This window comes from Microcebus murinus, chromosome 5 (genome assembly GCF_040939455.1).
Source record: "Microcebus murinus isolate Inina chromosome 5, M.murinus_Inina_mat1.0, whole genome shotgun sequence".
Lineage (NCBI taxonomy): Eukaryota > Metazoa > Chordata > Mammalia > Primates > Cheirogaleidae > Microcebus > Microcebus murinus.
This window is the reverse complement of record NC_134108.1, coordinates 91848173-91874475: the sequence shown is the minus strand read 5'-3', so window position 1 is coordinate 91874475 and position 26303 is coordinate 91848173. Positions and strand designations below refer to the sequence as shown.

General features: G+C 34.4%; 1 protein-coding gene and 1 pseudogene across 11 annotated transcripts in view; one reads left to right on the top strand and one right to left on the bottom strand.

The window, feature by feature from the left end:
• The window catches only part of MLIP (muscular LMNA interacting protein), a 242094-nt gene that overhangs the window by 133850 nt on the left and 81941 nt on the right, over positions 1–26303 (top strand). For 7 of the 11 annotated variants that reach the window (XM_012780771.3, XM_076003286.1, XM_012780765.3 and 4 more), the window contains 4 exons: positions 10782–10847; positions 10930–11013; positions 11147–11206; positions 20212–20256. In XM_012780771.3, coding sequence (XP_012636225.2) covers positions 10782–10847; positions 10930–11013; positions 11147–11206; positions 20212–20256 — 255 coding nt within the window. The remainder of the gene's footprint in view (positions 1–10781; positions 10848–10929; positions 11014–11146; positions 11207–20211; positions 20257–26303) is intronic. The other 4 variants (XM_012780769.3, XM_076003288.1, XM_012780767.3 and 1 more) reach the window with 3 other exon arrangements.
• LOC105880025 (5'-deoxynucleotidase HDDC2 pseudogene) lies at positions 13089–13929 on the bottom strand (annotated as a pseudogene).

Genomic DNA, 26303 nt, shown 5'->3' with positions numbered 1-26303 from the left:
GAAATGCTAAGTAGTATATAGATAAGCATTACATGGACAGCATCTCTTATAGTACATACCTCTGATAATAATTCCAAATTATCACATGTGGTCTGGAATCTATGTTCTATATATCTAAATGCTTTTAACTGGAAGGTCACTAGGCTGCAGGGAAATCTGCAGCTTTTTTTTCTAGCTTCTGTTCTGAATTTCTATTTTTTTATAGCTTATTAAAAGATGAGATGGGCCTAAAACACTGATTTTAGGAGGCTTCAGGAGATTGTGGGAAGTGACACTTTCTCAGTTGCCCCTTATCCCACTCTCTGGGGCCATCATGGTGAGTGATGATGGCAGTGTTCTCACACCATAGACTCTCTGCCTGTTTAGGATGGACATTTCTGGAATCTGGTCACTAGTGTCTGTCTTCACAGATACAAGAGAATCACTGTCCATTGATAGTGAGGCAAAGAGGAGATCAGGAGCCTTTGGGCTCATGGTGTCCTTCCCTCATGCTTGTCTCATTAACCTAGGCATATTGTCCTGGAACTGCGTGGTGCTACTATATTAATTTTATATTTAGAAAAATGACAGCTAATTCTTCCTGAAAGTCTTTTGTGACATAAGGCTGGATGTCAGTATTGGTTCCAGAGTCTCTGTCCACCAGCCCTCTTCTCTTTAACTTAACTAGATTTTAGAGTTTATAATTTATTCATTAGCCATTAAAAATAAAGAATAATAAGTTTAATTTCCAATTTTATTACAAACTCATTTCAAAAATGTGTATGGTGGTATTGATATATATTTTACCTAATACAAGTTTATATGGGATAGGTTCTGTGCTTTTAATTCTAAATAATTACTATTTTTATTTTTCATACAACAAAATGCAAACATCATGATATATAAGTTAAAATAATTTTATTCTAGGGAAAAATGGGTATTGTATTGGTACTGGTGTTGGTAATTGTGTCTTGGCCAATATAAATTGTCTTTGGATAACTATTTGACTTATACAAAGATCATAAGATATGTGAATTTTTTTTTCTTATTTAAATCCTTTGAATAATTTTACATATTTTCTGCTGGCTTTCCCATGTTATATGTTCCTCAATGAGAAAATTTTAAAATTTGTAAGAATTTTTAAATGACAACGTCTTTTCTAAAGATTTTATGAGCTTACTTTCATTTTCAATAATATTTCTTGAATAATATTGTGCTGTTCCTTTCAGTGTTGTAGTTTTTTAAAAATAAATCTGGCAATTTAGTCCTTTATACCCATCTGTTTATACAATAGACTTCATCTTATGCCATTGAAATCAAAGGGATTTATTTCTGAATTGAGTGGGAAGATTAGGACTATAATCTTCAGAAACTCATCTATTTTAGGGAGAATCAAAATTTTGGAATATGTTAAACCACAGAAGCTTTTCTGAGATCCCTTTTATATCACACAGAACACCACAATTAAGGGGTAGGGTGATGCTGCAGACTCATTTTAATACTTGGGTAGCATCCATACCGTGGAATGCCTTGAAGATAGAAGTTAACATAAATAATTCAAGTCTTAAATATTTTGAAAGTTAATTCTCTCCCCAACCAGATTATACTCACAGTGGTTATCTTATGCTAGATTCTATTCTATAGCATAGAGTGTATTAATGAGAAACCAGATTTACTTTTTGAAAATAGTGCTATTATTAAAAGCGAGATTTTCTCCAAATTGAAATACAGGCATCCCTTGCAACGAGACATTAAGCTATCATTGAATCCCTGGATTGGTTTCAGCTTTAATTGTCCCTGGATAAAGCTCATCATTTTGAAAAGAGTACACTTTGTTGGCAGGGGACATGAGATTTCTGGCACTTCTGTTATGTAATTTTTGTCTTCATCAAAAGTTAAATTTATAGCTTATTCCATATTCTATCCTGTTTTTCCCTACGAACATTTAGGCAGGAAGCATTTTAAGTTGAGCCTTAACTAAGGATTTATGGGAAGAGGAGACAGATGTAAGGTATCATATTTTAATGTGTTGGCTTCAGAGTCTTTGGCTTAATCTCCTGCCAATAATCATCATCTTCTCCAAGAATGACATGAGAATGAAATACAAATGATTATAAAGTAATCAGATCAGCTTGTATTTGTGACTGTCCACAGGCTTTATGTTCAATAATACATAAGGTCCATAGTCAAAATAACTTTGATGTGGACATTATTTTTAGTCTCAATGTGTGTATTGCTGTCTTTTTCAGAGAATATTAAAGGTCTGTCTCTCTCATTGATTAGTTTTTATTCTTATCATCTGAGTCTGATAGAAATAGGTAAAAAGCTAAACTTAAACTGTTTGGAACATATTAATATTATAAGAAAATGGATTATTATTTTTATTGTACAGTTGTATTAAAGAAAGGAAAGATGAAGGAAGGAATATTTCCATGAAATCAAATAATATGCATCTTTGTTGTCTCAAGAATGATTAACATTTTTCCATGAAAGTGTACATTTTCTTTGAAAGTAATTTCAATTCTCTGTTCCATTCTTCACGAGTATTCCTCAGGATAAAATTAGGATTAAGGTTAGTTACAAAGTTGCTAACAAATAGCATTACTATCTGCCATTTTCAATATATGTTTAATTCATTAAGCATGTATGTGTTTGAAGAATTCTGGAGCAGCTCAATTTTATATATAGCAAATAAAAATTATAGGATCAATTCCTTAAATGTAACATTATAGAATAAAAATCATTTTTTGGTGGAAGGAATATAAAAATAGCTATTGTAAAGATAATGATAAGGAATATGTTATAAAAATAGAAAGGAAAAGATTTGATATATCTTGTCAGTTGTCAAATCATTTTATTCTAAGTTGCCTATTTAATTTTTTAAAGCATGAGTTGGTAAACACCAATCTGATTAAACATATGTGAGAGTATTTTAAGATCTTTGCATGTCTTAAAAATTTAACAAAACCTGGTTTCTAATTTAGTATATGACCCATATTAAAGGGACATCACTTAATTTAGATTAGTGCAAGAAGTGTGTTCCCAATTTCGTTAACAATGTAGAAATGTACAGGACTCAAATCTATGCTAACTGGTTCTTCTCACATTATTGTCTACCCTGTGGATATCTTTTTTTAACCACTTACCAAACTACATTTAATTATGCACACTTATTGATTTCTTTTTCTACTATGAACTTTTTGAGGGAATACAGGGTTTTAAAAATTTTTTTGTTAAATGTTCATTAAATGAATGAATTTTGTTTGGGTCTAGATAGTTTTCTCAAATTTCCAATATTATTTCACAGGATCTTAAGTCAAATTTTTGTTCTTAGGAGTACAAAAATAAAGGGGGCCAAGTGTTTGACAATTGAAGCAACAATAATAAAGAGTCTTTATTTTTTGATAGAATAAGTGTCATCAATTCTACTTCCATGGAAAAACTATGAAAGGCCTTCTGCTTGAAGGGAAGTAAGTTGGTTTTAGACTTGGCACATTTTGAAGATCAGACAATACCCTCCCAATGGCTGCCATATTGAGTACTTGAGTGTATCAGACACTAAGCTAAATGCTTTACCATCTTCACAGCTCTGTGAAGAATTTGATGCTCAGAGAAGCCAAGTAAATTCTCCAAAGCAGTAGGGCTGGTAAGTTGCTGAATTGGACCTAAAAGAAGACCTGATTGTCCCCCAGCCTTTCTCTGTCTGCCATGAAACTGTGATATCAGCTAGCAAGAGTGAAATATTGAGCAAGAGATGATGATTTGGGATCCCTTTCTATAATGCTTTTTTTTCCTTGCTAAAACATGTTTAAGTCCTCATTAAATTAGAGCAACAAAAGTATTTTGTTTTTATGAGGAACAAATAAAGGGAATTAGAAATGATTTACCTCTGAGAAGACTTGGGAGAGTAAGGGATTACAAAGTAACCCAATACTTTGAACTGCTGAAAGAGATGAGGCAAAGTACACTGAAGGAGGTGCTGGAAATAAGGATCACCCTTCTGATAGCCTTAATTAAATGAAGGAAAAGTATGGCTTCTCTTGTCACTGAGCCTTCATGGAATGGGCTTGAAACAGGTTGTAATGGTTTGCAAAAAGTCCCTTCTGTGTGGGGGGAACACATATTTAACTCTTCAAAGCTCTTGGGACTGAAAACACCAAGTAGAATTCCTCAGTTCTTGAAATTTTTAAACCAATTATGTAAACAAAATCTGGTAAATATTCCTAGATCTTTAAAAATAACCTGTACTTTTATAGATCTGCAGACTCCTTTGTCTTGCAGTGTCTTCTTCCCCCTTTTCTTCAGAGCTGAATGTTTATTCAGACCTGGATAACCAACTAGATGATCAGAGATTTATTTTTCTGAGCATATCTCAGAGCATATCTCATTTGTAGCAATCCTACAAATGGTTTTCTATTAATTTATTTCACCAAATAACTGGCCAGAATAATAAAGTAGAGGAGCATTTAGGCTTAGCATAAGTCATATGAGGGGCAGTTATTTGATCATTACTGAAGCACAGTAACTCATGTATGAAATTTTTGAAATTCAATCCAGTACATAGTCTGGTCATAACAAAAAGTTTACAGGTCTTTTCATATCATTCTCCCTTTGGAGGCAGCTTATTTTCTAACTCCATTTAGAGTACAACTTAATTCATTCCATCTTCAGATTTCTGGAACTTAATCCTATTTCTTGGGGAGCAGGTTAGACCGATTCAATATATCTGACTAAAAAGTCTTTGCAATTCCATCAGAAGATGCTCCTTTTAGCTGGGGAATACCTATTACAGGTTATTGGCATACTTTTATGTAAGGACTTTGATTTACAATGCTTGTTCATAGTCCTTGGCTTTCAGTTATAATGTAGTGCTAAGTTCAAAAGCCATTTTCTGCTAAAAGTTAAATTTATTAGGTCTCTTTTCAAAATCTGGACCTCAAAGTTGACTGTTCTGAGGAAAATACAAACAATTCTGATAATTTATGTTAGTTAAGAATCTTTAAAAATGAGATTCAATGAAATATCCCATTTATGCCTCAATTGCTATAGTTCATTTTGATGGAAAATATGTTTTTAATAACAATAATTTATTGGGGATTATTTTAAGAAACTTTCACCCCAAATGAACAAAGCTAAAGAAAAATTAATACAATCCTGCTGGCTAACTTGTCAAAAAGCAATATATGGTCAGACTTCTTATTAATGGAGATTTAAAATATGTTCTTTTAATACATTTTTGGACAACAGAAAAAGAAGCAACTTTTTATGGCTGTTAGAAACAGTGAATCAAGATGATACATTTGACAAATAACTCCTAGATAATTAAAAAATCAATCATAGTAAATTTCAAAGCCATTTAAGTTCAAAATAAGCTCCCCACCGGATTTTTTCTAACACAGTCTAAGTATTTGTCCCATTTCAAAATGTCAGCTTTAGTAAGCTGACACCAGTTATCTTTCTTCGTTTTCTACGGGACCTGAGTAGTTTTGTCATTCTTTGAATGAATTTTAATATTTCAAATAGCCTATTTAAAATTGTGTTTCCCAGGAATAAATTTCCACATACTAATTAAAATATCAACTTTATTTGCTTTTAGTTGAAAAAAAAATCACCCTATTGTACTAATATTGATTATATGATTAGATCTTTGATGGTAAACAAATTTAATTGTAATATAGGAAAAGAAATAGTTTGTTAATCTAAATACTCAAAAAGTTTAAAATACTTCTCTAGAGCATTTTACTGGAAACTATTAAAATCATATTATTTCTATGATTCATTTATTCATTTAATGTAACTTCATTTGTTCATTGGTTTACCCTGTAATCCACCCTGAAGTTCTTTACTAAGCACCTGTCATGTTTTCTGTCCTAGGGTTACAAAGATAAATACTATATTTTCTTGAGCTTAATAGGACAAATTGTCCAGTAGGGTAGAGATACAGTTTAAAAAGTAATTATGATATGATATGCTTATGGTATGTGCAAAGTGGTATGGTGCCCCAACCAGGGAAATGGCCATTTTGTGAGGGCCAAGAAAGTCATTATAAAGCAGTATGATTTGTATCATCAGGATGAATAGGAATTCTCTGAGCATAATAAAAGTGGAGGAAGGATGATCTAAGGAGGGTTAGTAACAGGTAGTACAAAAGATCAGCACAAATTCAAAGAACTCAAGCAATTCTTTGTGGCTAAAGAGCAGCATGCAAATGAGGAGCAAATGGAAGACGTTGTTGGAAAGGTGAGCAAGGGTCAGAACAAAATCCCTCCTGAGGAGTTTGTTCGTAGTCCTGGCTTTTCACTTCTGACCTTTGCCTTCTCTGTAATTATCACTACAGTAGACATCACGTGTGGTGCAAGGCCTAAAATTAAGTCTCTGTGTTGTGTGCTGCCTTGACATCTGGCGACGCTGGGAGATCCTTAAATGGACCAGCTGCACGTGTCCTCCTCACTCTGCTCCTGCAGATCGGGTCCCCTAGCCAAGCAACTACCCTCCTTGTCAAATTGACCAGGTGCGGTCCTGCTTGTGCCTTAGCAGTAGGTTCCAGTTCCCAGGGAATTACTCAAACAAGCCAACTATATCCTTCAGACCAAAGGCACCTCACTCTCTTGATATCCACAGCCCCTGGCTGTTCACCCTGTTCCTTAGTGCAACTCTGTGTGACCCTGCATGGTGTGCGGTGTCCTCCTTCCCCGGGACTGCGAATAAATGTGACTAATAAATTGTTGTGGATTTTATCTGTCCAGCATCAGGGGTCACATAATCATCCACTCCTATAACACTAGGGAAGGAACCTCTTCCCCAATCAACGAGGCAAATTGGAAATGATGAAAACGCCATATGAGGAAAAAATTAAACCATCTGAACACGCTACCTAGGAGTTATTTTTATGAAATTTTCTGTTCCTTGCCAACCATTTTTTATGATCAATCAGAATTTTAAAGGATGAAGGAAGAAAGCATAAGACAAAATTTTTTTTTTATGGTAAGAAAGAGGCACCCCTAAGTGTTTTTCTTAGGTTATTATAGCCAATCTTCCAAATATTGTTATTTAATACAGAGAAGTGGATTTTGAAAACAAAAATTTCCAGACAATATTTTCCTTTGTGAGCTATTATAATGATGTGAAGATTATGAAATCTTATCTTTTAGATGTCACTTTTCTGAATTCTTATGAGTATATCCTATGCCAACATGGCAGCTCTAACATCTCAACACAGTATGTGTTGGAAAAGGCTAATAGTTCTGGGTCTGTTGTATTTGTGGCTCTATTAGAAGGAGGAAAATAGATTCTGATGAGCAATGGATTCTATGGTTTCATGGCTGGTGTAACACCTTGTAGTTAGCATATATACCTATAAAGGAATGTTAATAAAGAAATGAATGCTAGGAGGTAAGTCTAAATAAGAGGACAGGACAGTGTATAATTCTAAAATGTTACATAAGACATGACAATAGAAACCTGAGTGTTTTGTTTACAAATTTATCAGAATATATACATTCAAGTGATCATTTTTCTCTTGAACGTAACTGCTTTGAGGAACCAGCTACTTGCTCTAATTAGTCTGCAATTACTTATCACATTGTTGGCAACCTCTTTTGTAATTGCCTTTAGAACTCATGGCACATATTTTTTGAAAAACCATAATAGTGGGAGATTGTCAAACTTTGAAAGTGGATTGGAGCTAGATAGATTGAAAAAATGCATTAAAAATAGGTTGAATCACATGAAATTGCCATCTTGGTAGGTCATTGTTAGCTGAAGATTGGCAATTTCATGTGGTTTAACCCAATTTAAAGCTGAGCTCATAAAAAAGAAGGGGAAATCTCCAAGGGTCAAATACCAAAAACAGGATGACAATCAGGGTGCTGATGGTTTGGTTGTTCTGAAGGTATTAAGCTCATGAACCATAAGAATTGGGATTTACGGTCAACTTGGCAAGGGAAGGGAAAGACTTGGGGCTGAGTGACACAGAGAACTGGAATTGCATCCCCATCACATAGCCAGGATTTTTGAAGGTTTATACTCTCAGTTACAAGAAGAATAAGGAAAAAAATGCAAAGGGAAATGATAGACACAATTTCTTATATTAGTCTGGGATGAAAGTAGAAAAAAAATCATTTAACCATAAGCTTACCCTGAGGGAGGTTTGATATTTGAATTTATATGATCTTTGTGATAAAGACAATTGAAATTAAAATTAAAATTGCATTTGAATTTAAATTAGTTTGCCTCATTCTGCTTCTGGAAATGAAGAAGTAGCTTATATTGCAACAACTGTTTTGTAGGTAACAATAATACACTCTGAACAACATATAAAAAAGAATTGTCTGAAGGTACTGGTGCATAACCCATAACAGATAGAAACTTCAGTAGAGTGAATGCTTGTAAGGAGGAAATGGCATTGGGTCTTTTCTAGATTTTATAGTTTTTTTTTTTTTTTTTTTTAACTTTACGGGTAGCCCCTTATCTGCTCACCATGAAGTAGTGAAACCTCAGTAAGAAACCTGAAGGGTACTGGGTGAAGAATCGGAGAATAGAGTGTAAGGTCACAGGAGAACTGGAAAGTGAGGAGAGAGTCCAGGAGAAGAGAGAGTCATAGAAGGGGAGCCCCAAATGCTCTATAAAAACTCTGCCCCAATCTTTGGATGATTATTGAATGTGCCCATTAAGTCCAGAAAAGGATAAAGCAATGGAATAAAGATTTCAGCTGCTGCCTACTTAGTAGCCAAATTAACTGCATGTTAAAACTAAATACTACACTAATACTACCCTTCAGGTTACCATAACAGAATGCAGAGTCCTTGTAACATATTCAAAATATTCTAGCTATAGTCTGAAATTTTGGACACACAAAGAAATAGAATGATGTAACTCATACTCAAGGTAAAATATAATTCCTAGAGATCAAGTTAAAGTGTTCCAGATTTTGTAATTACTTGGCAAGGCTTTTAAAGCTGTTATTATAAATACACTCAAGGGTGTAAAGGAAAATATGCTCATAATAAATTAGCACATAAGAATTCTCAGCACAAAGATAGAAACTATAATAAAAAGATATCAAGTGGAAATTCTAGAACTGAAAAATAAGATATTATAAATAAAAAAATCACTATGTTGGTTTAAAAAAAATTGGAGATAACAAAAGAGTCAGTGAACTTGAATATGTTTTAATAGACATCACCTGATTTGAAAAATAAAGGGAAAAGTAAGGAATAATTGAATAGAGCTCCAGTGACTTGTGAGATAATGTAATTGGAGTCCCAGGAGGAGAGGAGAGAGAGAATGGAATGAAAAAAAAAATTGAAAAACTAATAGCCAAAATTTTTCTAAACTTGGAGAAAGATGAATGCGTATCTTTAAGAAGCTCATATAATCCTAAGCATTTTTAATTTAAAAAAGTCTACCTGCATCATAATCAAACTGCTAAGAATAACATATAGAGACAAAATCTTGAAAGCAGCAGAGAAAAATAATATACAGAGGAACAAAATACAACAATAGCTAACTTCTCATTAGAAACAATGGAGGCCAAAGACAATGGAATGACACCTTTAAAATGCTGAAAGAGAAAAGGAGACTCTACATTCTATGTCCAGGAATAATTCCTTGAAGAAAGAAGACAAAGCAAGGATGTTTTCAGCTAAAAGAAATATAAAAGAATTCCTGATAGCAGACTTGCTCTATGAAAAGAGCTAAGGAAAATTTTCACGTTGAAGGGAAATCATGGGAAATGCAAACACAGAACTTCAGAGAGGATGGCAGAGCATGGGGAAATGATGCATATGTGGGAAACTATAAAATATTATTTTATAAAACCTCTTTATAATCATAGAGCTGTTTAAAGCAAAACTTACAACATAATAACATGCATAGAACATATTTAAATGTAATTAATTGGCAATTAGAACATATAAACAAGGGGTGGGGGTAAATTGAATTGTACATTGCAAGATTCTTACATATTATGGGAAGTATTCTAAGATTTTGTATTGCTTGGGTGAGACCTTGGTATGAGTGGAAAAATTTCAAGGCTGATTTCGAAAAATATATAATGTACGGTGCCTATATTAGGGTAAGCAACATTAACTGCCACAACAGACAAACCCTGACATTTCAGTAGTTTAATGCAATCAACATCTCTTTCCTTCCTTCATCATAGTTTGATGTAGCTCAACTTAGCTCTCCCACATGGCTCTTCTCTAATAATGACTCAGTATCATTGTCTCCTTCCATCTTGCATCTTAGTTATCTGAATATAAGAGAGAGAATGATGAAACTCATATTGATGGTGAACTGCATTGCAGCAGGAGTTCCACATCACTTTAGATCGCATTCCACAAAAAGTCAGTCACAAGCCCACATGCAAATTCTTGAGGCCAAGAAAATGTTGTATAACTGTGCTCAAGAAAATGAAAGTATCTGATGAACACCTATTATTGTCTCTGCCACATGTCCAAATTAGTGAATAAAAAAACAGATAAGAAAACAACTCCATGTTTAATTAACTAAAAAATTCAAAAATTAAAAAATGAAATAGAAAAATTGGGATCAAAGTAAAACAGAAAAAAGTCCTTAACTTTTTTTCATTATTGTAACACCTTATATTGGAGATACTAATTTCATAGGTCCAACTGAACAAATGTGGAAAATGCCTTTCCAGAATAGCTCATTGAATGATTCAGATTTTTTCTTGGAAATATTGATGTATACAGGGCTTTGAAAAGTCTATGAGGAGACTTTTCTACTACATTTGTATGTGACCAGAAACCTCATATGAGAACTATTTCGTTTATCACTAGGCATTAGATGAACCAGCCAAGACTGAGAGTGTCTCCAAGGACAACCTGTTAGATCTACCTGTGGAGGTAATAACTTCAAATTTCCCCTGCTTTTGGTATGCAATCTCAAAACTCATTCTAACCCAGTACCTGGTTTCAATTCTTCCAGTTGTGTTTCCCTGCACAGCTCAGGCAGCAAACTGAAGAGCTCTGTGCTACCATTGATAAGGTCTTACAGGATTCCTTGTCTATGGTAATGCCTTAGACTAGAATGTGCAATTCAAATATTTGCTTTGCTTCTCTTCATTTCCCTCTACTTTAGCATGATACCTTACAGGCTTGTCCTTTTCTTTTTCTTTCCTTCTTTCTTTCTTTTTTTTTTTCAGTATTCCTCTGATTCTCCTTCAAGGTCCCCACAGACATTGTTGGGTTCTGACACAATCAAAGTATGTATATATTTTAATATAATTTACTGCATCATAAGGTTTACTAGATCAATGATTTTCAAATTGCAAATCAAGGCTCAATAGTGAATTGGGAAATTAATTTAGTGAATAGCAATCATTTTTTTCTAGCAATCATAATTTATTTTTTATTTTAATAGATTTAGGGGGTACAAGTGGTTTTTTGTTACACAGATGAATTGTGTAGTAATGAAGTCAGGTCTTTTAGTGTACCGGTCACCCAAACAAAATACATTGTACTCAATAGGTTGTTTTTGATCTCTCCCCACTTTTCCCACTCTCTCCCGGCTTGAGTCTCCAAATTCCATTATACCACTCTGTATGACCATGTATACCCATCGTTTAGCTCCCACTTATAAGTCAGTACATGCTGTAGTTGTTTTTCTGTTCCTGAGATATTTCAGTTAAGATAATGGCTTCCAGTTCCATCTAAGTTGCTGTGAAAGACATTGTTTCATTCTTTGTTATGGCTGAGTAGTAGTCTATGGTGTGTGTGTGTGTGTGTGTGTGTGTGTGTGTGTATACACACACATATATACCAGATTTTTTCAATTCCCTCATCAGTTGATGGGTACTTAGGTTGATTCCATATCTTTGCAATTGTGAATTGTGCTGCAATAAACATATTAGTGCCATTACAATTTTTTAAATAGTAAAGTATTAGACTCTATTCTTTTTTAAATTTTTTAAAATTTCAGCATATTACAGGGGTACAAATGTTTAGGTTACATATACTGCCTTTGCTCCACTCAAGTCAGAGCTTCAAGTGTGTCCATCCCCCAGACGGTGTGCACTGCACCCATTAGGTGTATATATACCCATCCTCTCATGCCCCTTCCCATCTGCCTGATATCTGATGAATGTTATTACTATATGGGCACTTAAGTGTTAATCAGTTAATACCAATTTGATGGTGAGTACATATGGTGCTTGTTTTTCCATTTTTGGAATACTTCAATTAGTAGAATGGGCTCCAGCTCTATCCAGGATAATACAAGAGGTGCTAGATCAACATTATTTTTTGTGGCTGAGTAGAACTCCATGGTATACATATACCACATTTTATTAATCCACTCAGGTATTGATGGGCACCTGGGTTGTTTCCACATCTTTGCAATTGTAAATTGGTGCTGCTATAAACATTCTAGTGCAGATGTTGTTTTTATAGAATGTCTTTTTTCCCTTTGGGTAGATGTCTAGTAATGGGATTGCTGGATCAAATGGTAGTTCTACTTGTATCTCTTTGAGGTGTCGACATATTACTTTCCATGGAGGTTGTACTAGTTTGCAGTCCCACCAGCAATGTAGGAGTGTGTCTATCTCTCCACATCCACATTTATTGTTTTGGGAATTTTTGACAAAAGCTATTCTCATTGGAGATAAGTGACATCTCATTGTGGTTTAGATTTGCATTTCCCTGATTATTAAACATATCAAGCATTTTTTCATATGCTTGTTTGGCCATTAATATATCTTCTTTTTTTATCTTTTATACCTTCTTATCTAATTTTCTTCAGAACAACTTATTTCTGGATATGACTTTTATGTTCAGTCAGATTCTGTTTATCAAGGATCTTAAGCCATTTATAATTATTGTAATTCTTGTTATATTAGAACAAGTTTGGCTATTTTATTTCATGCTTTGTATTTAAAATGCCTGTTTCCTTTCTGTCTTTCCTGCTTTACTTTGGATATTTTGACATTAACTGGTTTTAAAATTTTATTTTATATTTTGTCGCTTTTGTTAGCTATAAATACATTATTAAAGACAATGATTATGTTTATTTTTCTATCAATTTTAAAAGTTATACATGCCTTTTTCTAAAATTTTATAACTACTATAACACTTTTCACTTTCTAGCTGTTTTTTTTTAGGCATTTAATATTTATTTTGTTCATAAAAAAGGCATTACTCCCCCCTCCGGTCTTCATCCATGACATGTTCATTGCCACTTCCTGTTCCACGGCTTCCTTTAGTGCCCAAATTACATACATTTCTTGCTGAAGTCCAATTAAAAATAAGCAGACACATCTAGAGAAATCAACAGACCACAATGGCAATACCATGAAACATAAAAATAAAATGTTGGTTACAGGACAGCAACGCAGACAGCATCTCAGGAGCGTGGCTCACTGGCAGCTGCAACTATGTTAGCATTTCTTTCTGCCTCAAGTTCAGAGACAAGCTGGATGATCTCAGGGTGACTGAATTTTCCTGCTGTGGAATCGTAGAAGTCCTGCAGTCTTCCAGGTTTGTTCTCCAGGTCTTCATATTCAGACGCCTGAAGAATCATCTCAAGTTGGTCCAGCTGCTTCACAAATTTGGCTTCTGCAGTAGACTGGGTCTCATACTCTTCCCAAAGTTCATAGAACTCCTTTCCAAGGTTCTCTGGTAGGAGCTGGGTTATCTGCTTCATAGCTTCCTCTTCTCGCCTATGTTTTTCTTCTTTGGGGATATTATCTGCTGGCGCTATGTCCCCAACGATGCATTCTGCCATATTGTGAACCAGGGCTAGGCACACACATCTGTCTTTGTTAAGATGGTCATCTTTGGTCACCATGGCCATAACTGCCATCTGGTACATGTGATCTGATATGCTCTCTGGCTGCTCAACATTTCTGTATATGCACCCACCTTCCTCCTTCTTCTTCCTTCTCCTCCTCTTTTTCACCCTAGTTTTCTCAGGCCTTTCTGTAGCTGCCATGTGGGCATTTCACCATTGGTGGCAGACACTGCTAGAGATGTACTAGGCTCTGAATTCTTGTTTGCGAAATGCCACTCACCTAACTCCATCAGACATTAGCTGTTTTTAATCAGCTGTACACACACCACACACAAGCACACACACATATAATTTACTAGTATTTTTTGTCTGAATTTATGTTTATACTTTTTCTTGATCTTTAGAGACTTATTCTTTACTTAAATCCTTATTTCATGCACATTGATAGCTTTCTCCTAGATTTATTATTTTTCTATTCAGAATCTTACTGAAAATTGTATTCAACAGGGTCTTTTTGTGTAGGTTTTGTGGTCTATGTCCACATTAATATCTTTATTTTGCCCTTTGTTTTAACTTATAGTTTTGTTGGATGTAAAATCATAGGTCTTTTCTCTTCAACATTTCCCCCCTCCCCCCGATGTTCTTTTTCTTCAACAACGTATTTATGAAGTGCTTTGTTAGCATGGTATTTGTTCCTCTGCTGTAGACTGATCATTGTAGACGCTGCAAGATTTTGAAATTTTACCTTTATACATGCTCTTACCTAGATCCTCATAATATGTCTAGGTGTGTATTATTTTTTCCCAGGTATCTTAATTGGTACTCTGATTTTTCATGTAAAGTCTTCGATCTCTTCTTCTCTTTACATTCTAGATAATTTTTAGTCATTATTTTTTGAAATATTTCTTTTTCCCTGGGACTCTTCTAATACTGATTTTGCCACTTTTGATTCCATATTCCCTGTCTCCTATTTTTTTATATTTTTCTTCCATTAATTAATTTCTAATTTCTTCAAGAGTATTCCTTGATCTGATATTTCAGTTCAAGAATTTGTTCAGGGTCTATATTCTGTTCTTCAATCCATAAATTAAGGGTTTTTTTTGTAGCATACATAATTTTTTTCATTTAAAGTCAGGTTTATTGAGGTATAATTCAATCACTGTAAAATTCAACCTTTTCATGTACAGTTCTATGAAGTTACAAAGAATCCGATTGTGTAACCATCACCACATTCAAGATACAAATTTCCTCAACTGAAAAAGTTCCCTGTGCTCCTTCTTGGTATATCCTTCCCTGCAACCCAAGTACTGGGCAACCACTGGTCTTTTAATCTGTCCCTACACTTTTGCCTTTTTAAGAATATTATATAGTATGTTGTCTTTTGACTCTCTGTTTAGTAGAAGGAATTTGAGATTTATCTATATTATTGCATGGATCAGTAGTTCATTTCTTTTTATTACTGAGTGGTATTCCATTGTGTGGAACTACCATCCTTTGTTTGTCTCTTCACCAGTTGATGGAAGATTGGATCCTTTCTAATTTGGAGAGCTAACTAATAGTGCTGCTAAGAACATTTGTAAACAAGACTTTGTACGGATATATGCTTTCATTTGTCCTGGGTTAATACCTAGAAGTGGAATGGCTGGACCATTCTTTTCTTTTGCTGCATTTACATTTTTCAGATGTTTTACTATCTTTACATGGAAACTCATATTTCCTTGGGTATCTTAGCTAACTTAGCTGTGTGTATGCCTGGTGTTTGGGGTGGCAGACACTAAAGCCTAGGATTTACCAATTCTGGTGAGGTTTATTTAGTTTTTTAAGAGTAGGAGGAGCATGCACCTCAGAATGGAGAAGCACCAAAGTGTCAACCAGCTCCCACTTGCTACCTTCTCCTCACTGTGGTGACCCTGACCCTCGCCTCTGCCTCCCTGCATCTCTGCTTATGGTGCACATCTCTTCTAATAGCTGTCTCAGTCGTCATCACTGAGGAAGGGATCAGGGGACTCACCAGAGGCTGGCCAGTTGTCAAAGCCTGAAGTTAACCATTCTCTCCTCCCCCACTAGGCTGAAGAGCCACTTTGACATTATCTTCATAGTTACTTCTTTTTATCGTCCTCAAATTTTACTCCCTTACTTCACCCCATTGCTCTCCTTATCTCTGCTGTTGAAAAATGCCATCATGTGAGAATGTAGGGACAGAATATGTAAAAAACAAAATAAAACAAAAAACTATTTGAAATGTTGGGATAGGAAAAGGAGAAGGAAATTAGGTCAGTAGCGGGTAAAGGAAGAATTTTTTGTTTGTTTTTTGAAGCTGGGAATAACAAACTAAAGTTTGTATTCTGGTGGGATTGCTTTCAGTAGAGAGAGAGGCACTGATTCGACAGAGGAAAGGGAAATACCGAAGGACAGAATTCCTTCAGAACTGGCACAGAACCTGGAGCCTAATTCAAATAGGTATCTGAAATGGTCTGAAAGTTTGTGTCCCCCCAGAATTCATATGTTGTAATAATCACCAATGTGAAGGTATTAGAAGCTGGGGCTGTTGAGAGACGATTGGGTCAGGAGGATGGAGCCCTCATGAATGGGATTAGTGCCCTTAGAAAAGAATCCAAAGAGAGGGGGATTCTTGCCTCTTCCACCCTGTGACAATATAGCAAGAAGAAGCCATCTGTGAACCAGAAAATGCGTCCTCCCCAGACACTGAAGCTGCCAGTGCCTTGATCTTGGACTTCCCAGCCTCCAGACTGTGAAAAATAAATTTATGTTGTTTATAAGCTACCCAGTCTATGGTGTTTTGTTATAGTAGCCCAAATGGACTCAGACCCTTTGATAAGAAATTGGAAATATCTATCTTTTACTGTAACAGGACAGAAAATAAAAGACATGACAGGTACAGATATAAGAATATTTGTAGGTTGAAAGTGGGAAAATGAAGAATTTTATAACTAATGTCTCTAGTTAGTTATTTCATAACTAATACTTTTCAAGGAAGTAAGTTCTAAGATCACTAACTTAGATTAAGATGAGAAGGTGTGTTGCTCTACCTACCCGCCAAAAACAAATGAATGAATGAATGAATGAATAAATTTAAAAAGAGAGGAGGTGTGATGGGAAAGAATTTGAGAAAAAAAAAAGTTGAAAAAAGTTATATATTCTGCTTTCAATTCTTCTTCTCTAGTTTCCTATTAAATCCTTTCTTTTAACACTGCCCAAACCATATTTTCCAAAGTCCCTGAGATCCTACCCATTCTAAAATCTCAGTCCTGATCTGAGATGACACAGCAACTTTCCTGTTAAATGCCTTCTTTTCACATTGCCCAAACCACTTTTTCCAAGCTTCCTCAAGTCCTACCCATGGCTCTAAGCGCAGTCCTGATCTGAGATGATGTAGTAACAGAATTTGAGACAGCTGATCACTCTCTCCTCTTTGGTATACTTTCCTCTAGTGCTTTTTAAAACATTATTCTCTGTCAGTTTTTCTCCTGCCTCGCTTTTCATTATTGTTTTTTAGCCTCCTTTGCTGGCTGGTTTTCTTCTTCCCCACCTACTAATGTTTGGAATGCTCTAGCGATCAGTCCTCCGACTTCTCATTTCTCTCTCTGTTCATTCCACTGGTGTTCTCTCGCCCAGTTACAAGTTTTGAAAACCAACTATGCTGACAACTCTCAAATTTATACCTCTAGTCCAAGATTCTCTCCCAAACTCCAGATTTCCAACTACCTACTCTTAATTTCCATTTAGATCTCTAACAAATGTCTCAAACTCAACATGTGTAAAAATAAAGTCTAGATTTCCTCCCACAAAAACGATTCCATATGCTGCTGTCCCATCTCCATTGATAGAATTTCAATCTTTCATTTGCTCAAGGCCAAAACTTTAGCATCAAATCATACTGTTCTCTTTATCTCCCATTCACATTTCTTTTGTTGGAGAGCCTGCTGCTACAGCTTTAAAATATGTGGAATACGATTATTTTGTGCCTTTGCACTGCCAAGCCATCATCATGCTTTACTAAATAGTACATAGTTTTGGCCCTATCCATTTGCCTCACTATATAATCCATTCCTAATACATCAAATGAGAGATCCTTTTAAAGTATAAGTCAGATTATGGTCCTCCTCTACTTAAAATCAGCAGTGCTTACACATTTCCCTCAGAGTATAAGCCAAAGTCCTTGCAAGGTCCTGGAAAGGTCTGTATGATCTGACACCCCAACAGTTCCATGATCTGCTCTCTTCTGACCCTTTCCTTTACCCATCCCAGCCCTGTAGCCTCCTTGCTATGCCTTGCATGTGCCAAGCATGCTCCCGTCTTAGCACATTTATTTAATAATTCATTTTCAAATGAGTTTTATATCACATTTTACAGTTTCAAGTTTTCTGTAAAAATTTGCAAGTTTAACATTTACTTCTAAAATCATGATTAAGTATGGTTGTTTTCAGTCTGGCTCTCAAAAAAAAATATTTCTGGATTCTCTATGGGTCTTTTTTGGTTGTTTATTATTTCTGCTCATTCTCCTTTACATTGTCTTGCCTCTTTGTATATCTATATCTGATTGTGTGCTGGATATTCTATTTGAAAATTTATTTATAGAAAGTATTTGAGACCTTAGATAATATTATTTTCCTATAGTAAGTCTTTTCTTTGCTTCTGCCAAATACTGGGAGAACTAGCAAAAAAGGATTACCTTTTAATTTAAAGTTTTGAGATTTTTTTTTTCTAGCCAATCATTTTCAGATGATTTGAGACCAGGCTGAAGGTCATATGAAGTCTTGTGGATCACTAGTACTCCTGGGGCTCAATTCATTCTTGGCAAGTTCTGGTTTCTGACTTTAATCTCCCTATACCTCTGAGATATCGGAAGTTTGGATCAGCTTCTCAAGCAACTCATTATTATCTGCAAACATCCCCAAGGCAGAAGCTGGACTTCCAGATTTCCATCTTCTCCTGATCTTGCCCACTAATTAATCACTATCCTTTTAGCTTATTGATATTTTGATATTTTTTTAATATTTTGCTCAACCTATTTATTGTCCCTTATAGAATGATTGCTTCTAGTTTTTTATTGTTCTCAGAAGATAAAATCCACCTCCAGAGCTTTTCACTTGTTCCCTCTTGTTAGAATGCTTTTTATCTAGAATCCACATAGCCAACTCACTCACCTCCTTCAAGTCTGTGCTCAAATGTCACCTCCACTACATTGATCATCCTATTCGAAATTGCAAGTCCCTGGCACTTTTGACCTCTTAACATCTGGGTGATCCAGAAAAACACAAGGTGTTTGGCGGAAGCAAAGAAAATTTCCTCTGGAAGAATGTATTACCCTAGGCTACAACTTTTTTCTACTCTTTTTCATTGTATTTGTCACATTCTAACATATGATATAATTTACTTATTATCTTATTGTCTATTTTCTCTCTTTCTAGAATATAAGCTCTCCAAGGGCAGGGAATCTTCATCTCTTTTGTTCACTGATAACTTTGAAGAGTGTGGAGCAGTGTCTGACACACAGTAGATATATAATAAATATTTGTTGAATAGATGAATCAATCAAATAGTCATTTCATCTCAGAAAATAGGCCTACAATAGAAAAATCAGGGTCTCACCAGCAAGTGCTGAGTGCACATTTGAAGTTGATAATCATGTACTGCCTATTCTTCCATTTTTGTGATACCTTACTTTGGAGGATGGGCACATTAATTTAAAATAAAATCAGTTAGTTTGGTTGAGTTTCCTCAGAAATGTTTTGCTTCTCAGTTACGTATGGAACAGAATGGATAATAACTCCCATTTAGAGTTTTTTTTCCTTTTTGTAAGTGAATTTGTCACAAGAAGAGAGGGAGGTAAGAAGAATGAAACTATTAAAATGATTGAGAATATGAAATATATGTATGCTAAGAGTTAAGTAACAAAGCCAGAAAAAGGTGGTTAGGGTCAGTGATTTGGAAGTCCCATTAAAAAGGATGTTGCATTGGTGGTTACTGGAGAAATGAAATGGTAGGTAGGAAAATTTCTGAGAGTGGGACATTTGAAATTAAAATTTCAGAGTTTTTCCATTTTGTTGGTGAAGGTAAAGTCCAGCAATGGTCTTGGGAATGAGTGATTGAAATGGAGTCGAAGAGAATATCTTTGGAATCGAGCAGTTCAAAGAATTGAGAGGATAGAAATTTCGGTATGAATTTTGAAATAGCCAAAAATTATGGAAGTCATGTGATGAAGGAACTATTATTATGATCTATGAATTAACATCATAAATAATTACATAAGAGAAAATTACCAGAAAGCTGATAGATAAAAACAATAAAAAGAATAATAAAGTGATATAATTTAATAAAATAATTTTTAAAATAATTTCATATAGAAAAGAGAAAGTAATGTTTAGAATGTTTACAAAAAGCTGAACACTTCCCAGAAGTTGAATCTTTTATTACATACTTGATTATTTCAGAAGTATAATTATTTTTATTTTCATACAGACTCCTACAACTCTTCCAAGAGCAGCTGGTCGAGAAACCAAATATGTAAGTACCTTCATAATCATACATACTGCTTTTTTAATAGGTGCCTTCTTTGGAAGGAATACAATTATACAGTCATTTAAATGGAATTAATTGACTTTTTTCATAAGTGGAAAAAGGTAGGATGGTACAATTGGCCCAGATACAGAAAACCAAGTTTTGTCAGGGATAAAATATCAGGTAAGCTTATCAAATAAATTCCTTCTTAAGTGAGGTCTAGTTTGATGAGTTTAGCTAAATAAAACAGAACTGCAATACCTGCTTTCTGTCTTTCTAATTATGAAATCTTAGATGCTATTTTCATTTTTTTGTAATACTTTATTGTATTTATAAAACAGTCAACTCATATATTTGAAAAATTAAGATTTATCAAATTTTAATGTGTTTGCTAGTTTAATTGACTATTTTGTTGCTTTCTTGCACTTAAATTATTTATGAACTAAACAAATTTCCAGTTATGAACAAAAATAGATTAATAATGGATATGTAGATATGAACTCACTGTTCAAATAATTATGGGTAGCTAGCCCTGACTTAGTCATACACACACACAGCCTCACCCCATTCCCATGGTTCACTCACTTAATAATTGCATTTTCCATCATGTGGTTAGCTTCTGCTTCTGACCAAACATATTCTAGAACATTGTCTCCTAAGCAAGTTTTAAGTATAAAACAAACCATTAAGCTATTCATTTTAATTATACATTATTTTTTAACAGGTAGTTTTTATCGTCATAATTATTAAGAATAAATAGTTATTAAATGTGTATTTTGTGCCATGTCATCATTGTAATTTATGTATTTCTGCCTTTGTTTGAATCTCCCTAAGTGAAGTTATAAACTGGGTGAAATTACTAAGTTTTATCACATTCAGAAAATTATGTTTAGAGGATATGAGTAGGAACACTGCTTGCAGCATTTTCTGGAAGTTTTCACTGTTATTTTTCATCATTATTGGAAGGCATTTGGAGTAGTACTTAAAAAGACTGGAGGCATTTAGTGGACTAGACCCAAGTTTAAATCTGTGTTGCTTATAGATAACTGTCTGATCCTGGGAAGATCACTTATCATCTTACCTTCTGGGCCTGTTTCTCATCCATAAAATGGGGATATTAGTAATTTTCTCATTTGGTTGATGTAAGATTTACATTAGTAAGTGTATGAAAAGCCCTTAAAGTAGTCCTAATATATATGAATTGCTCAATAACTAACAGTTCTTCCCTTCCTTTCTTCTTTTTTCCTTCACTTTTGCCTTTATTCACATCTCCTTTCTTCTCTTCCTTTCACCTATCTTTGGAAGACTTTCTAGTCTTCCACCATGATTTAATGAAGTTCCTTGATTCTTTAGAGGGTACAAGAAAAGAAAGTTCCCTAGAAATTTTCTATACTTTTTGTGACTAATACGTTCTGCAAGAACCAGACACAAGAAAAAGAAGCTAGGATTTTTTGTTCTTTCACCTTCTTTTCTCATCTACCCCTGCCTTTCAGCAAAATGCCTCTGATTAGACTAGCTTTCAATAGGTTCAGAGAGCTGATGTCTCCACTCCCTACCCCCACCCCCATCCCCACGGTGGTTAATTTCATAGCAATTGAAATAATTCTGAGCAGCTGCATCAATCTCCATAGTAAGAGATGACTTCAAATTATTCTTTATTTTCAATTATTAGACTTAATTAAAGTAGGTTTAACTTTCAGATCCATAAATTTGTGAGAGCATTTGAGTCATTCAGAGTTAACACTGAATCATCGAACAGATTTAGTATAGACTAGAAAAATATAAACTCTGATTCAGACATGATTCTTGACCTGATTAAATTTTGTTTCTTGAGTGAGAAGCTTTGTTTTTACTTTCTCTTACAACATGACATTTGAATTGTTGTAGCACTTCAAATATGTCCACGGATCTTTTAGAAGATCATAAGGAATCATTTAAGATGGAAGGTAAAAACCAATTTTTTGATGCCAACCCATAGATCGGTTGCATTTGTAAATATTCAGCTACAGTTATTACAACTTACTAAGTGATATACAAAATATTTATTTAAAGGAGAAAAAATGAAATTTTAGATCACAAGTCTGCTTTAGCTATAAGCCTTGATCTTATGTGAACCATTTATCTTAAATACAGTATGTTCTGATTTTTTGAAAAGAATGGAATTATAATATTTTCTTCTAGAAATTCCAATACCCAATTTGACTGAGCTATGGGATGCTTCACCCCTTAAGTATGAGTTTAATAGCTTCCTTGTAATAAATTTAATTTTCATTATATTTTTCTCCCTTCTCAATGGAAACTCAAAAGCGACTAAGAAATCTACAGACTTTAACATTTCAATATTTCACCATCTCTCTTCAAAACTTTGGAGAAAGTAGGCATCTTCAGGGTATGTACCTGCTGGGACTAGGTATGTCATTGACTTTGTAGAGATTCTTAGATTAAATTCAAAAGCAGGGATCACGCAGTTTATGGCTCCTGCACCACAGAGGAAGCTGAACAAAAGAAATACTTAAATTAAAATCAAGAAAAAAGGTTTTGTTACACTTGAGGATATCCTGAACAAATTAATACTGACCACCTAAAATCCCTATTACTGGGGGCTCTTTAAAAGTATAGTATATAATCTATGGATCATGAATGATTAGCAGAAGAAATAGTCACTATTTTCTAGCTGTCTTACTCAATTTTCCACTTCTGTTCATGGATCCAACAACTACTTATTGAATGTCTGCCATATGCTAGTCACTGAGGAGTCACTGGGGTGAGAGGAGTGAGCACAATGACAAGGTCCCAATTTCTGAAGTATATAGTCCAATAAAAGTGACAGACAGTAAACAATTAAAATAGTAAGTGGACAAGATACTTTCTTGCAGAAATAGAGGAGAGCTGCTGGCCAGAGAACCCATTGATGTTAAAACCAACCTGCAGAGCTGTTAGTCTTCAATGGATTAGTATATTCATAGGATTTCCAATCTTCCTGGGATAATTATAACAATTTAATTAAATGGTATGACTAATTCCTCTTTATGGGCCTTTGGTGAAAGTTTATGTTCTCTCAAAGAGAAAATAAAAAGAAAATCAATGCAAAATAATGTTTCTCTGTTTGGTTATTTATTGCACATATTGTGATGCTTCACACAGTCTGTTTTTTAGGATGACCCAGGTATAGTAAGAGCAACATTAATTTAGACTAATTCAAGGCTTTTAAAAATTTATGGTGTGTTTAAATTGCAAGCTATTTCAAAGTGATTTAATTGATATTTTCTTAAGTGCCATAGAATTGAAACTAGACTGAATAGGTAGTAATCCTGAGGTTAGTTGCAGGGTTGATTAATTTATCATCGATATTTCACTTTATTCTTTTTAGTAGATGCTAAATTTAACAATAATAATAATTAATGTTTTGAGCTTTTTGCAAATAAGTCTTAACTATCTCATTTAAATGATACACTAACCCTATGAGGTGGGTATTATTATTCCAAAATCTCCATTTTACAGAAGGTCGAAAACAAGTCTCAGAAATTGTTTTCACAGAGTAGCCAAAATCCAACCCAGGTTTACCTCATGTCAAAGCCTCTGCCATTGATACTTGTATGTACATAGAAGCTGGAAATAATTTGTGTTCTTTAAATATTTTATCATTAGTATTTATATTCCAGGTCTAAACTTTGAAAGAAATAATTTCATATTTGGTCACATTTATATCTAAAATGATAATTTTTACTATTTCCAAGGCTTTCAATCACTTACTTAAATGTAAAGTAACTCATAATTTATCAGATAATATATGAGAGATGATTTCTCATGATACTTATTTTTAAACAGAGTTTCTTTTCCCCTATGTAAAGAAATGAATTTTCTATTAAAATTTCTATTTCATTCTAATTTCATTCTATCAACTTTGGAGGGGAATTTTTTCTTTGTATTATACTTGCCTTTGTGAATATTTATTATTTTTCATTAACTGCTACTACCATAAATTCATTTCACTTATATAATTCAAAACCACAGTGTGCTTATAAAGAACAATATCAGAAAATAGAGCAATTATTTGAGCCTATTATTTATTAATGCATCAAAAAACTTTTAGTTGAAATCACATTTTATTGATAACAACTTATTTCATAAACTCTCTACATTGCATGAATTACTTTTAAGTATGGGGGAAATAACCGAGACAGGCTTATTAAATATTAGATAGCATACAGGTAAGATCTCATTTTAATGAGCTTGGGAGACAGAAAAATGTCATTACAATGGAAGTATATTGCTTCCAAAATATCACAATATTATTGAAAAATGTGTCAAATTTTATTAAGAATATATGCCACCTATATATAGATATTCAAATAAAGGTCATCTTCTTCAATTTAGTCAGCTCACACACTCCTCTTGTTGCTATGCTTGGAAGTGTTGCTATGCTAGAGAGTTTCAGAGGTGATGTGCAATCATGCAGTCATAGGTCTTAGGGTAAGAGGTGACTTAAATCTAACTCCAGGTCCAGATCTGCTTCTGTAGGATGAGGCCAGAGATTTGATGAATTATGGGAGGGGGGAGGTTATGAGCAATTTAAGCAAGAAATTCCACTCTATTGATCATTCTCATTTATTTCCTTTCTAAGGGTTCATAAATATTTCTGAAGTGTGTGTGTGTGTATGTGTGTGTGTGTGTGTGTGTGTGTGTGTGTGTGAGAGAGAGAGAGAGAGAGAGAGAGAGAGAGAGAGAGAGAGAGAGAGAGAGAGAGAGAGAGAGAGAGAGAGAGGTTGAGGAGGGAGTGGAAGATAAACACCTGGGTTCTGCTACAAGAGAAGGCAGAGGAGATTGAATGAGACACCCTTCTGCCTTGTATCCTTTTCATTTGCATTTTAGACTTTGTCAATGTGAAAGTGCCCAGACAGACTTTCCCCTTGATCTGATCTTTTATCTTTATATTTGTACGTATAAGCCATGCTGTCACTTGTCACCTATTCCCACTTATTCTATCTACTGATTATGTTCATGACAATGAACATAATCATTTCCTATCTTTGTCAAATTTTTAAAATATATCCAAATCTCCTTTTTATATTTAGATTATGGAGGTTATATTGCTAGCTTAGAAAGTGGTCTTTAGTGAGAAATTCTTACAGCGTAAGATCTACAGATTGTTAGAAGTAACAGTGTGATGCAAGGAAGGCATAATGTGTCATAATATATCTAGCCCTGGCGCATAGCACTCATACCATGGGATTCATTCTTTTGAGTAGTGTCTTATGCATAAATAACAAGAACACTCTCCAGGTAAGACAGTGTCTTATCATTGTATAATTTTTTTATGTCCTTAATGCCAAGTTTAACATTCAGTGATTATAGGTGCCCAATTAATAATGTCTTTCTGCTTACCTGAGCACCAGTCTCGACTGGGAAAAATAACATAATTCAATTAGAACATGATCACTAATTGGAGTTCTTTGAGCTTTGAGCAAAAGAGACTCAGGAGAGTTGGAGTCAACAGAGAAAAAGAGAAACATCTTAATGATAGCAAACCTGACGTTGTATTCAGGTAGGAGGGACATGACTGCTGAAAAGGAAAAAAAAAAGCATGCCATAAGTAGAGTAGTAGAGTGCAGAAGGAAGAAGCAACCGCTTAACACTTCTTATTTTTTGCCCCAGTCCTCAAAGAAGGTATCTGCTAAAGTGATGCCAGCCAAAAGGACACGTGTGGCTAATGGGGAAAGCTACAGATTGCAAGAAATGACAATGTCTAGACAATGTCTATATGATGACTATACAGTCTAGACAATGACTATAGAGCTTGGTTGTTCTTTGTGTGCCTCTGGCATCAAGTCTTTGGGAGACAAAAATGGTTTCTCCAAAGCTGGCTTGATACAAGTGGTGCCTTGTGTGATAATTGGCTTTTCAATGGATTTCAAATCCTTACTTCTTCCCTTAGTGTTTAACTCTTTTAATTTCCAGATACCCTAATTCTTTAATAGATTTTTTTTGAAAAAAGAAATTTTGACTTTCATAAGTTTTTGACTGCTCTATTAGTTTTTAAATTTTTTAAAAAT